The sequence below is a fragment of the Lynx canadensis genome, chromosome D4 (genome assembly GCF_007474595.2).
Source record: "Lynx canadensis isolate LIC74 chromosome D4, mLynCan4.pri.v2, whole genome shotgun sequence".
Taxonomy (NCBI): domain Eukaryota; kingdom Metazoa; phylum Chordata; class Mammalia; order Carnivora; family Felidae; genus Lynx; species Lynx canadensis.
The window spans coordinates 88,197,852-88,210,713 of NC_044315.2; the positions used below are offsets into that span (position 1 = coordinate 88,197,852).

The 12,862-nt window shown below is 54.7% G+C and overlaps 1 protein-coding gene across 1 annotated transcript in view; it reads left to right on the forward strand.

The window, feature by feature from the left end:
* GPR107 (G protein-coupled receptor 107) overlaps window positions 1-12,862 on the forward strand; it is a 66,048-nt gene that overhangs the window by 38,171 nt on the left and 15,015 nt on the right. Inside the window, exons 11-14 of the mRNA XM_030292904.1 lie at window positions 253-326; window positions 687-804; window positions 3,862-3,992; window positions 6,036-6,079. Of these exons, the coding sequence (XP_030148764.1) occupies window positions 253-326; window positions 687-804; window positions 3,862-3,992; window positions 6,036-6,079 (367 nt within the window). The remainder of the gene's footprint in view (window positions 1-252; window positions 327-686; window positions 805-3,861; window positions 3,993-6,035; window positions 6,080-12,862) is intronic.

Here is a 12,862-nt window from a genome sequence, read left to right on the forward strand (position 1 = left end):
ATTTGCCCCCGGTGAATCCCCTGCCCCAGAAGAGGGACCTGGCCTGCGTGTTGGCGTTGAAACCTCGTGGCTGGTTTCTCATGCTTCCTGACGTTCCTATCCTTAATGGTGGATAGACAAGTGAGGGATCAGGGCGTGGGATGGAGGGGACATCCCCCGTCGTGAGGTCCTGTGGTGGCATTTCCTGTTTCACTGTGCACACGAAGACGCGTGGTAGGTGGACCTTTCTGAAAGACACTTCTCTGGTTGCAGATCGACTATCATTACATCTCCTCCCAGGGCTTTCCGATCGAGGGTTGGGCTGTCGTGTACTACATCACTCACCTGTAAGTACGCAGAGGGACCCGTGAACCCTTGTCGCGTGAGATGATGCGCAGGAGAAGTTGGGGAGGCCGTGGGAGCAAGAGCCCTGCCCTCCCGTGGCGGCCCTCTCTGGGTTCCTGCCGCGCCAGGGGTGTGTGGCACGCGGGTGGCTGTGCAGACGACAGCCCGGGGCCGCTGGCCTGCTCCCGGGAGGGGGCTGCCTCCGTGGGGGGATGGGGTGCACAGCGAACTCAAGAGGCGTTTCCTGAAGTTGGCTGCCTCTCTTTTCCGAGACTCGCACGCAGTCGCGAACGAGCTGTGTGGCGGAACCGGCTGAGAAGGTCTGGAGAGACCGTTGGCATCTGAAATGCTTTCTTTTCCAGTTTGAAGGGGGCACTGCTGTTCATCACCATCGCGCTCATCGGCACCGGCTGGGCTTTCATTAAGCACATCCTCTCTGACAAAGACAAGAAGATCTTCATGATCGTCATCCCGTTGCAGGTAAAGGGACCCGAGTCCCGCGTGTCCTGGTGGTGTCCCGGCGCTTCTCAGGGCTCAGCTCCCGGCCTGTCCGGGAAGAGGGCGTCGGCTCACCCAGAACCGCAGCTCGTGCCCCTGGGGCTTCTCCCTCTGCCGTCTGGCCGACCCGGGCCTCGGGTCGTTGCCCCGAGAGCTGTCCGCCGTCACTCAGCTGGCGAGCGGTGTGTGGACGCCTGTGCTCGAGTAGGGAGCTGCTGGGAAGTCCGGGAAGCTCCGCCTGCCTTCCTGCGCCAGGCTCCCCTCTGACAGAAGGGTCCTCTCAGCCTTGCCCAGGCACGCAGTGATTTTATTAACAGTTGATTTTAAAACCGCGAACGACACCGGCGAGGCTTCACAAGGTAGAATACTAAGCGGGCCTCAGGACAGCTGTTCATCAAGCCCTTCCTGGCTCAGGACCCTGGGCTGAGGCCAGCCTTCCCCGGTCGTGAGCCCCTGGGGACAGGAACCTTGTCGCCTGCGTAACAGTCTTATTGGAGGCAGACACTGGGCTGGGAGAACTCGCGAGAAGCGGAGAGGGCCTGGCAGGGGTGCAGGACTGCTCTGCTCGACCGAGGAGCGTGGGTTTGGTGACACTGTTCTCGGCCGCCCTCCCTGGGGAGCACAGTGTGGGTGTGGCGGGCGAGGGGAGGGCGGGCACCTCCCTGGGCCCCCAGGTCCGCCTCCTCCCCCTGGCGACTGGTGCTCTGGCAGCATTTGCCCCAGAGCCACCTCCACGTTGATGACGCGGGACCTGTGTTAGCGCCAGATGAATGGTGCAGACCAGTTGCTGTAGATTGCCCAGGAGAGACTCATCACCCGAATCGGAACGATCTGGAAGGCTGCAAGGTAGAGAAGGGCCTTGCCTAGACATTTAAGGAAGGACCTGTGGCCGGCGGAAGAGGAGCAGTGGACGCGGGTGGTCCTGTTGCCGAGTGAACAGAGAGGCTGAGGATCTGTGTGGGTCTCGGCTGTGGAGCTCCCAGGGCCACTCGCCGGCCCCGGGCCAAGTTCTACGGCCTGCCAGAGCGTCTGAGCTCGTGAGGGAGGGCCTGGGGCCTTTTCCCCCAAGTGCCGCAAATGCCCCCCTCCCCAGTTTCCCCCCCAGACTCCATCCCTCCAGGCGAATCTTGTATCCTCACCCCACCCAAGCTGGGATGTGATGGGGCGCGGCCTTCTGGCTTTCGCACCCCCAAGGGAGCTGAACACAAGGTTACATGGCCGGCCCTTCTGAGGAAACGGCATTTAAAGAATTGAATATAGGGAAGTTAGGCATCGATAAGCACAGAGGCCAGCCTGGGAAGGCTTTGAACGGCAGCCGGAAAGCTAAAACTATTTCTTCGTGGCCACGGGGAGCCGGTGCACAGCTCGGAGTGAGAAGGGAGAGGTGCACAAAACGTACGCACAGACCTTGAAGGACATTTTTGGCATTTCGTGCCACACCAGGGAACGTTCTGTCGTGTGTCAAGAGTGTCAGCTGAGGACGGAGGGGAGTTAGGGATTTAAGGTGAGAAAGCCTTTGTTTCCAGTCTGTCTTCAGAGGTGGAGTCCCACATGCAGGCGCGCAGGATAGAGGAAGGCCCGAATTGCAGAGTAATTTTTGCATTCATACCAAGTAAAGTGTGGTTTCTGCGATCATGTCACTGAAAGCTCCTAGATAGGAAAACCTTACTTTGAGATGTCCCGAATAGCGGCGTGACAGATTTTGCACTCTTTGTCAAAGTGTGCAGGGTGACCTTTACAGCAGGCGAACACAGTGTTTGGGACAGAGGACTTGTGATCTATGCATCCACACCTACCGGAAATCTCCCAGAGAGCATCTCCTAGGTTCTGCAGAGTACTGCCTGCCGTCCCAGTGTAGCCAGGCCCTGGGGCCTCTCGCAGCACACTCGTGCCGGGACTGGACCCCCAGGGCCAAGTGGAGCGGCACGCGGTCGCAGGTGCACCTCAGGGGGAAGAACTGAGCCATGTCCCATGTGGAGGGGACCTGGGTGGGGTTACTTCTTTTTTTTTTTTAAATTTTTTTTTTTCAACGTTTATTTATTTTTGGGACAGAGAGAGACAGAGCATGAACGGGGGAGGGGCAGAGAGAGAGGGAGACACAGAATCGGAAACAGGCTCCAGGCTCTGAGCCGTCAGCCCAGAGCCCGACGCGGGGCTCGAACTCACGGACCGCGAGATCGTGACCTGGCTGAAGTCGGACGCTTAACCGACTGCGCCACCCAGGCGCCCCTGGGTGGGGTTACTTCTAAGGAAGAGCAGCATGGCCTCTCAGGCACTGGGCCCAAACCTGCCGTTCTCGTCGCCCTGGTCTCTGATAACACCCTCTGGTACTTAAAAGCCTGTCTCTGAGAAGCGGCAGCAGCTGCCCAGGGAGCACCCGGGCCTGAGGAAACTGGGCGTCGTGGCTGAGTGCGGTGCCACCCGTTCAGGCCACCGCCTGGCTCTGCTGAGGCCCCGGAGGCCTGAAAAGCAAAGCAGAGGGTCCCAGTGGTCTGTGCTGCGTCGCAAATGCCCCCAAACACGGTGGCGATAAGCATGTATTCTCTTCGCGTTCGGTGGGGGTCAGGAATTGAGGCGTGGCGGGTCCGACGGGGGCCCTCGTGCAGCGAGTGAGACCGTGGCTGGGATCACCTCAGTCTCCACCTGCCTCTCCTGGGTGGGAAAGACTCAACGAGGCGGGGCGAGAACAGCAGGGGCTCCTCCGCCTTTTTTCCTCTGCCTGGTCTCTCCATGTTGCCAGAGACCGACTTCCCCCGAGAGGCCCAGCCAGAGGCGGCGTCCTTTGTACGACCTACCTCGGAAATCACATGGCCTCACTCGCGCCTGACTGTCGCTCAGGGCAGTCGCACGCTCAGGAGGAGGGCACAGACACCGCTCCTGGATGGGAGAGTGGAGTGTTCTGAAAAGCATGTGGCCCTGGAGAGAATGCCGTGGCCGTGGTTGAGGGCCCGCAAGCCCGAGTGCCCACCCCCCCCTTGGGGCCGCTGTTGTGGAGGCCTGCCCTTGCCTTAGGGCCTCAGCGACTTCTCGTGTCCGCAGGTTCTGGCAAACGTGGCCTACATCATCATAGAGTCCACCGAGGAGGGAACGACGGAGTATGGCCTGTGGAAGGATTCTCTCTTTCTGGTAGACCTGCTGTGCTGTGGGGCCATCCTCTTCCCCGTGGTGTGGTGAGTACCCGCAGGAAGGAGGGGCCGCGGTGCACCCCGAGGCTCGTGCATCGGACAAGTCCGGACCCCCGAATCAGCCGTTCCCAAACCAGTCCGAACCACACGGGGCATCGGTTTAGCAAATGAGCTTCCTGGGTCCTCAGGCGGACCTGAATCCGCCTCCAGGAGCAGGAGCTTGGAGTTCGGGTCTTGATCTTGTCCCTCCATGGAATCCGATACAGCCGATCTGGCACCTTGGCTTTTAGCACAGCTTAGATCATAGAGAAGGGTCTGGAAATGAGAACTCAGGGGCGACGTAACGGTAGCACGAATTTGGAGGGAGAAGAGTTGAAGAAATCCTGTAAACGGCTTTCTTGCCAGGTAGGCGGAAGGCGAGGAAGCGCGTTAACGTAAACTAGCGAGAGTTCCCAACACGTTCTCAGGTCAGAGGTCTTCAGAATGGCGGGCTTCAGACGCACGTGTTGCGCTCTGCTTATGTGTGAAGAAATGTTAGTGCCAGTGGTTGTTGAGAGAAGATATCCTCATTAAATCTTAATGCCACGTGAAGGAAATTACCGGCTCAGTAGGAAGCAAGGCTAGCAAAGATTAAACACCCTTACAGTGATCTAGGTCCGTGGCTGTTTGAAAGCGGTTACTCCTTTTGGAATAAAGTCTTAAAAAGCGGACTTACCTGTGTTGTGTTAACGGTAGAGTGGTCCACGCTGCAGTAAACTCCTATTTTTCAAGATCCTGGGGCTTATCAGCTTATTCTGTCACTCCGATTACTTAGAATATGGTACCAGCGGAGGGTAATCCTCATTCCAGCCGGTTAGACTCACTCTTGACCCTTATTCCATCGTACGTGACACGTTGTGCATACATCAGCGTAGCCGGCAGCTTCCAGAAGGTGGGGGAGTCTCCCCGATCTCCCCTACCTCCCTGCGTCGTGCCCGGGACCAGGTAGCCCAGGCATCCGTAGCAGGATGACCAGCACCGTCTTCGGGTAGAAAGAAGCGTCTTTCTGTCCGGAACAGAGTGCAAGCCCCACTCTTCGTCTGCCGCCTTCGGCAGAAAGAAAGGACCTGGAGGTTTGGGGAAGACGCAGGGGAGCGATAGGGCTGCAGGTGGTCATTTCCCTCGCCTCCTTCGTTGTAGCACGAAGGGGCAGACGTCACACGGCGATGCTCTCGAGAGTGCATCTTCTGAAAGTTGCCGTAAACGAAAAGCGTCGAGCACTAGAGGTAGCTTCAGGAGCGGCACCGATGACTTTGGAGCTGGCTTTGTGCCGGCTCACTTTTGAGTGGTGTGCCATTCAGATCTCCCAGGTGGGCAGGTGAGGGGGCGGGCGCGGGGGTCTCAGGAGAAAGCCCTCAGCCGGGGTCAGGTGGAGGGTGGGTGGCCCCATCTGTGAGCCCCCCCCGGCCCTCCCCCCCCAGGCTGTCCTCATCCTTTGGAGACAGACCTTCCCGTAGCGCCTTTAATAATGTTCGTGTTCCCCTGTCTGAACAGCGATGATGGTAATTAGTTACCCGGCACATCGCAGCAGGAGAAGAGGCTCCCTGGAGGCTGCCGCTTGGCAGCAGAATTCCAGACAGTGAAATACTGAGTTTGCAGGAAGCCATGTGCTCACAGGCTCCTAGACCTAGACCTGAGAAATCAGCCTCCGGCCTCCGTGTGCGGGGGTCCATGTTCTGTGGGCAGCAGGTGCGCTCCGGTGCGGTGTCAGGGAGTGGGGGTAGTTGGGGAAGTGAGAGATTTTAGGTGGAGAGAGAGGTCAAGAGCGTCGAAATGATCGCATTTTGCTTTTTCTCCTCACACCCAGGCCCCTGGCAGACCTTTCTCAGCCATTAGAGGGCGTCCTTAACGCTCGGGCTTGAGTACGGTACGTGGCCAGGTGCTGGATGTAGAGGTCACGTTGATTCGGGAGAGTGCTCCGAAACCATCTAGTCCAGCCCGTCAGCTTATGACTGAGGAATTCAGGGCCTTGAGTTACTAGTGTTGGAAACACAGAAGAGTGCAGATTGGTGTGAGCTAACCTTTTGTTCTCCAAATGTTCATTTTTAGGTCAATCAGGCACTTACAAGAAGCGTCAGCCACAGATGGAAAAGGCAAGTTTCCTTGTGCCCCTTTGTGCTGCTGGGCCTTCTCTGAAGCCCCTGCCCGGGCGCTCCTGGGAGGTGGAGGGGCCGCTGTCTCTTGGGGAGGAGTCTGGGGGAGCCCCGGGGGCTTTATGAGAGCAGCGGGGGGGGGGGGGGGGGGTTTGCTGGACAGGCAGGTGGTGAACATTGCGGAGGTCAGTTGTGTAAGGAGGCGTGGGGGCGATTGCTGCTTGCTGAGATGATTCATTGCGTTTCCACGTGTGAACGTGGTTTTCACCTTCTCCGAACTGAGTCAGGAAGAGAAAATCTTGTCTGGGAAGGACCGGATAGCACTTCGCTGTGAGAACAGGAGGTATGATGGATTGGGGATGGCTCTGTGTAAAGCACCCCTTCCTGCTGATTTAACACGCTTTCAAAATAGACGTGTCGGTATTAATTTAAGAGGAGGCTGATGCCAGAGAGAAACTCTGAAGCTCTCTGGCTTTTAAACGGCTGTGCCATCAGAGCCTTCTGTAGCTCCTCGCTTTTCCAACCAAGCCTCCCAAGAAAAGAAGCCACAAAGAAAATGTTTTGTGTGGTTCTGCGCGTATGTGAATAGTACCTGGCCACAGGCCGCTGTGGCATAAAGGGGGAACCTCAGGCCACGGGGACCACGGAGCAGGGCTTTCTCTGCTCTGAGCTGCCTCCGGGTCTGGGAAATCGTGTTCTTGAAGGCAGATCATTCCTTTGGTGGCGTTCGTAAAGTTTTGTCGCCGATCTGTGTTTCTTTTATTATAAAAATAACGTGGATGCATCTCAGGAAAATTGGAAATCAAGTAATAGGTACAAATCTTATTTCGTACTTGCCATAAAATTAATACCGTGTTGTTTTCTTTAAGTTGAACTAGACCCGGTTTCAGGGCTTCACCCCCGGGTCCAGAGAGATCCCGGGGTTCTTCTGTGGAGCACGGCCCCCAGGGCATCTGTGGCTCCTACAGTTTGGGCCCACAGTGGTTGCTGGGGAGACTCCCGCCATCCGGCCCGCGTAGTGCTCTGGCTCTGGGCGGCCTGGCGTGTGGGGGTCCTGCCTCGGCTGGGAGCCCCAGTCAGTGCGGAGTCCAGCCTCCCCAGGCCCGCCCGGCCTCTCAGTGGGTGCAGGCTCCACTCGCAGAACACGCCAGCTCGTGTTTTCTTTCTAGGCCCGGGAAATAGCTCTGATTTTCTCCCCTTTTTTCTTCAGAGGAACTGGGTTCCCTTCTCCCTCTGGGACAGATTCTTGCTAGTGAGTTTCAGCTTGAACTTTGCCTAAATGTGTCGCTTTCAGCCTGACTGCAGCGCCTTGCCCTGAGCCAAGGAGTTCGGAGAGCGCTCTGCCTTCTTGGAGTGGGGGAAAGGGAAATTACAGAGAACAAAACACAAACTAGAATCTTCCTAAAGCGCCTGCCGTAGACGGAAAAACCCAAAGTAGAAAATGAAAACTCACCTTCTGGGAATAACTATTGTTTGGGGATAGCCTTGTCTTTTTCTCCTTTTCCTGTGCCCGTCATATCAAAAGGTGGCTTTGTTATCATTTTTATAACAGCAAATTGGTCGTTCTCTTCTTTTTAACACATTGAGGGCACCTGGCTGGCTTGATCTGCGGGGAAGCGACTCCTGATCCCAGGGTGGTGGGTTCGTACCCCGCATCAGGTTGTGCACAGTACTCAGAATTTTTTTTTATACGCTGAGATGAGACATTCTACTTTTTCATCTTGATACATTTCAGTATTTCTGAATTTGTTTTTCTTACTCCTTGGCTGAAAATATGTAAAAATTCCAAGGGTGATGTCTTTCGGTTGATGAGTTTTGTTGATACTTTTCTTCCTAGTCTCGCCTTTTCCCCTTGTGGGTTCCTCTGGCCCTTCCTCACCAGCTCCCTTCCCCCCCCCCCCCATCATCCTGCATCATGCTGATCCCTCCGACTGCCTCTCCGCCTTCTGCGCCCAGCTCTTACCCCCAGTTTGGGGGTGACCGTGGTAATGAATTGTGTCTGTGACCGTTTATTCCCCGAGCTCTTCACCAGGTATTTTGCCTGGGGTGGATAGCACAGCAGGTGACGCCCAAGATGGGGTTGGAATTGTCCCCAAGCAAGCATCTGTGTAGTAAAGGGAAACCATCGAAATGGAATGCTCTTGTCATCGCCTGGTTCACACGCAGTTTCTTGTTTTTTCCACCAGGTGACAGCATGGGACCTCTTCAGCAGAGAGCGGTCCCATGAGCACACCAGGGCTCTCCTTCTCGGGATGACAGACTGTTGAGAAAGCACCCATTTCTCATCAGCAAACATCACAAACCCTTTGAGGGGGGACAGAGTAGGTTAGATGGGGGGGTGCCTTGATCCGCGTTCTTTCCCGGAGTTGATCTGTAGGCCGTGGCTGCTTTTTGGCTAATCTGCAATTGTGTATTTCATTCAGTACTTTGAGAAATGGTTACACCTGTAACAGTTCTGGAGTCAGGGTGGCCTCGTTCCCACGGTCAAGTCCCCCCTGCAGAGAACTCTCAGGAACAGCATCCCCCCACCCCTCCCTGGCACGCCGGCCAGGTGTGACTGCAGAGCAGGCCAGGTCAGAGCGGGGCAGAGGCTGGAGTGGGGACACGGGCCACCGCCCGACCGCAGCTTCCCGGGTGCTCTGAGTGACCCCCCGCGCTCCTCAGTCTGCCCTTCTGAGATCTAGCCCGTCCCAGAGGCAGCTGGCAAAGTGAAGGCCACGGGCAGTAATGTCTCCTGCTAGATTTGGAAGCATTTTTGCTGGATGGAGGCTGAGGCTCCGGGTCCTGTTTATAGGCTCGTTAGGCTCATTGACTCAACACACGACCTTGACAGTGACTTGGGCGGAAGACTGTCCGAGTAAGTGCAGTTCGGGCCGACTTCGGCGGGGGGAGCGCTGCGTGTGGGCCGGTGGGTGGCTTTCGGAGTGCTTGTTTGGGTGGTGGTTACTTCTTTGTCTCTGGAGTCCTCCTGACTGAACCGCGGAGAAGCGTTAAGGATGCAGTCGCCCGCTGGCCTTCAGCTGTGTCTTTGTCTCCTCTGTCACACGCTGGTGCTTCTCTCCACTCCCGTGTCATTTAGAGCCAGTGCCGCACTGCACTCCCCGAGAGGAAGCTTAATTGAGTCACACGCAGACGCCCGAGCTCGGGTTCTACTGTGTTCTGCCTGCCAACATTGACTGGCTGTCACTGCCCTTGAGCCTGGACCTGCTTCCTTCTTTCTCCAGTGTCCTTCCCTTAGGGGACTGGCCTGGGGGTAGACGTTGTTCACCAAATTAACGGTCTCTGCTGCTACTGCTCTTATCCGCACCCCCCCACCCCCACCCCAGGTTTCTAAGGAAGATTCAGAGGAAGTGTTCTGAGGCCTCTGGGCTTTTATGTGAGCTTCAGAGGCCTTTAAACAAATGGTGATGGGCTAGTCGTAGGGCTTGTAGAGGAACGGCTTCATCCTGAGCTGCTGCCATGTTCGGGAAGTTGCTGTGGCCGTGGGAAGGGTTTTTCAGGGCAGCCGTCCTCAAGAGGGCCCTCAGGGTCCAAACCGTTTTCATCACCAGACACAGTCATCCTTTTTTGCTGTTGATGTTTGCACTTGATGGTACAGGAGGGACGGTGGGTGAGACAGCTGGTGCCTTAGCGTGACTCAAGGCGGTAGCACAGGACTGTGTCAGTGGCCGTTGCTCTCGGCATCGGTGCTGCTCGCAGGGGGTGGGAGAGGCTCGTTGCACTTAAGAGCGGCCTCGATGAAATAGTAAAAACGACTGGCGTTATTAAACCTCAACCCTTAGGAACGCCTTGGTGGTTCAGTTGGTTGAGCACCCAACTCTTGATTTTGGCTCAGGTCATGATCCCAGGGTCATGGGATCAAGACCCACATTGGGCTCCACAGGAGCGTGGAGCCTGCTTAAGAAAGGTTCTCTCCCTGGGGCGCCTGGGTGGCTCAGTCGGTGAAGCGGCCGACTTCGGCTCAGGTCATGATCTCGCGGTCCGTGAGTTCGAGCCCCGCGTCGGGCTCTGTGCTGACAGCTCAGAGCCTGGAGCCCGCTTCGGATTCTGTGTCTCCCTCTCTCTCTGACCCTCCCCCGTTCGTGCTCTGTCTCTCTCTGTCTCAAAAATAAATAAACGTTTAAAAAAATTTTTTTTTAAAAAAAGAAGCTACTACTAGTCAAAGACTATTCACAGTTATCTGGAAAGGCCCCCATCTGCACAAGGCCGTATTTTCTTCACACATTTCAACCAGAACAGCTCTTGGACAGCACATTGACTGCAGAAGCAAATACCAGAGTCCAGCTGTGTTTCATTAAGCCAGACCCTAAAGAGATTTACAAAAACAGAACACGGTTCCACTCTCCTCGTAAATTGTTTTTGAGTGAGTTATTTTTTATTAAAAAGATATTTAATATGAGCATGTAGTGCATTCCTTCTTTCACTTTTGCATCGATTATGAAATACTTCCGAAATTTGTTTCATCTTCTAATTTGGTGAATAATGACAGATGTTACCAAAAACAAACAAACGTTCTTTGAGGTCCTCAATAATTTTTAAAAGCGTGAAGGAACCCAGAGGTCAAAAGTTTGAGAACCGTGTGTTAGAGATGAGGCTTGTTGAATCTCTCGTCACGACAGTCACGACCGAAAAGTCTGCCTGGTTCTTTTTTCCTGTGCCTACAGAGTTTATTTCAGGCTTGGCCAGATTCTTCGTTCTGGGCCTCTCGTGCCCAAAAAAAAAAAAAAAAAAAAAAAAGAAGGAAAAAGAAAAAGTTTTGTTGGGTGTGTTCATGTAAACAGACCTAACGAAAAACCCATTGATGAGAAAGAAAGAATTATTCCCCTCGCCTGTTTTTGTAAATAAAGTTTTCTTGGAATGCCCCGTGCCCACTTGTGGAAGCATCGCCCGTGGCCGCTCCCTGCGCTTCGGTGGCAGGGTTGAGTGGTCGGGGCAGAGATCATCTGGCCCACGAGGGTGCTCTCCAGCCCTCTGCAGGAAAAGGTGGCCGTCTCCTGGCTGTTGTGGACATTGAAAAGACACCATTTTTAAAGATCCTGGGTGTAATACGATGACGTTGATACACTGACTGCTCACTCTTTACTGGGTGCTGTGAGAGCTATAGAGCTCGCAGAGGTCTAAGAAATTACCGTTTTTAAGTATTTACCGAACTCCGTCTTTGTGTCCAGAACGGTGTTCTTTGTTACTTGGGGCAGTAGCTTTGGCATCATTATCCACTGTGATCTTTTGCCTCATTACTCTGATGGGAACCTGTGCTTTTCTGTAACAAGATGGCTTTTAACATCAGTCACCCTCAGTTCACCAGCAGGGCCTTGGGTGAGACGTTTCGGCCTGGGCTGATGTTTACGAGCACTGTCTTCCCTGACGGCTTTGACCCGGTTCCTGGTTATAACTTCAGGTGTGTCCGATCTTTTTTTACATTTTCCAAGCAGAAACCAAGGTGCCCTGCGGCCCACTGATGCCCCAGGCAGTGAGGATTACTATTAGGTTAGACCTGGGGACCCTAGGTCAGAAGCCCTAGGCTGGGGAAGGAGGTCGGGAGAAAGGGGAACTTCCCAGCTGCACTGTGGTCTCCCTTCCCCGGCATGCGGGGATGGCTCTAGGAGCGGGTGCAGCCTGGGAAGGAAGGAGTTCCCCTGGAAGTACACTCTGCTGTTGTCTGCACTGCTGTGGAGGATGGCACGGGGATTACCCCCTCCGGAGCACTCTTTGAAGGTGATCAGAGAGGAGAGGCAGAAAAAACGAGACGCCCTTTATCTGGTCGCTCCGAAGTTTCATCCTTCCCTTTGTCCCTGGGTATGTAGCTAGAGCATAAGCTTGTAATCGTCTCCTGTCCCTGAAGCTGCAGCAAGAGTGTGCCGTGAGCAAGTCTTCTGCTCCAGGAAGGCGCCTTGCTGGCAGCGGAGAACGCTCTCTCTGGCTGGTGTGGTGCAGGGGCTTAGAGAGCTCATGCATCTCAGGAGTGAAATAAAACCAGATAAAAACAGAGAGGGAGGCAAGCCGTAAGAGACTCTTAACTACAGAGAACAAACGGGGGGTTGCTGGAGGGAAGGTGCATAGGGGGATGGGCTAAATGGGTGATGGGGATTAAGGAGGCTACGTGTTGGGATGGACGAGCACTGGGTGGCATATGTAAGTGACGAATCACTAAATTCTACTCCAGAAACCAAAAAGAGAAGGAGAGGGGGAGGGAGAGAGGGAGGGAAGCTTGTGCATCTCCTAGGGCACGAGGTAGGGTGGCATTCTGTCCTGCGCTCAGGGCCACCTTAGGTCATGTATGTGTGTGGCCAGCCATCTAATTGGCATGGTTTTCACGGGGCATTTGTGAGTGCGTCACAGGAGGGGGTGTGTGGTCGCCAGAAACTTGGTGAGATTTTTGTGCCTGTGTGCATTTACCCGGGCAGAGGGTTCATGGCTTCAGCAAATTCTCAAAGCCGTCTGTGACCCTAGAAAGGCTAAAACCACACCTAAATAGACTATTATGAAGAAATAAAGAGAGAGGAAAAAGGATCTGATTAGACTGGCTTAATGCAATGATTTTTCATTTCTTTTAATCACCAGATTCCCTCTCTTCATTACTTTCCCCTCACAGATCACCCCAGATTCCTTTAATGTCATCAACATCACAGCTTCAGCTCAACATTTCAAAAGAATCAACCTTTGCCACCACCCCGAGTTAGTAGAGTCTACAACCAAAAGCAGTGAGGCCTCTATACGCCCCGGCCTGAGAAACAGCCACATCGTGGACACGTGCCATTTTTTAAAATTAGGCCTTTAAAACAT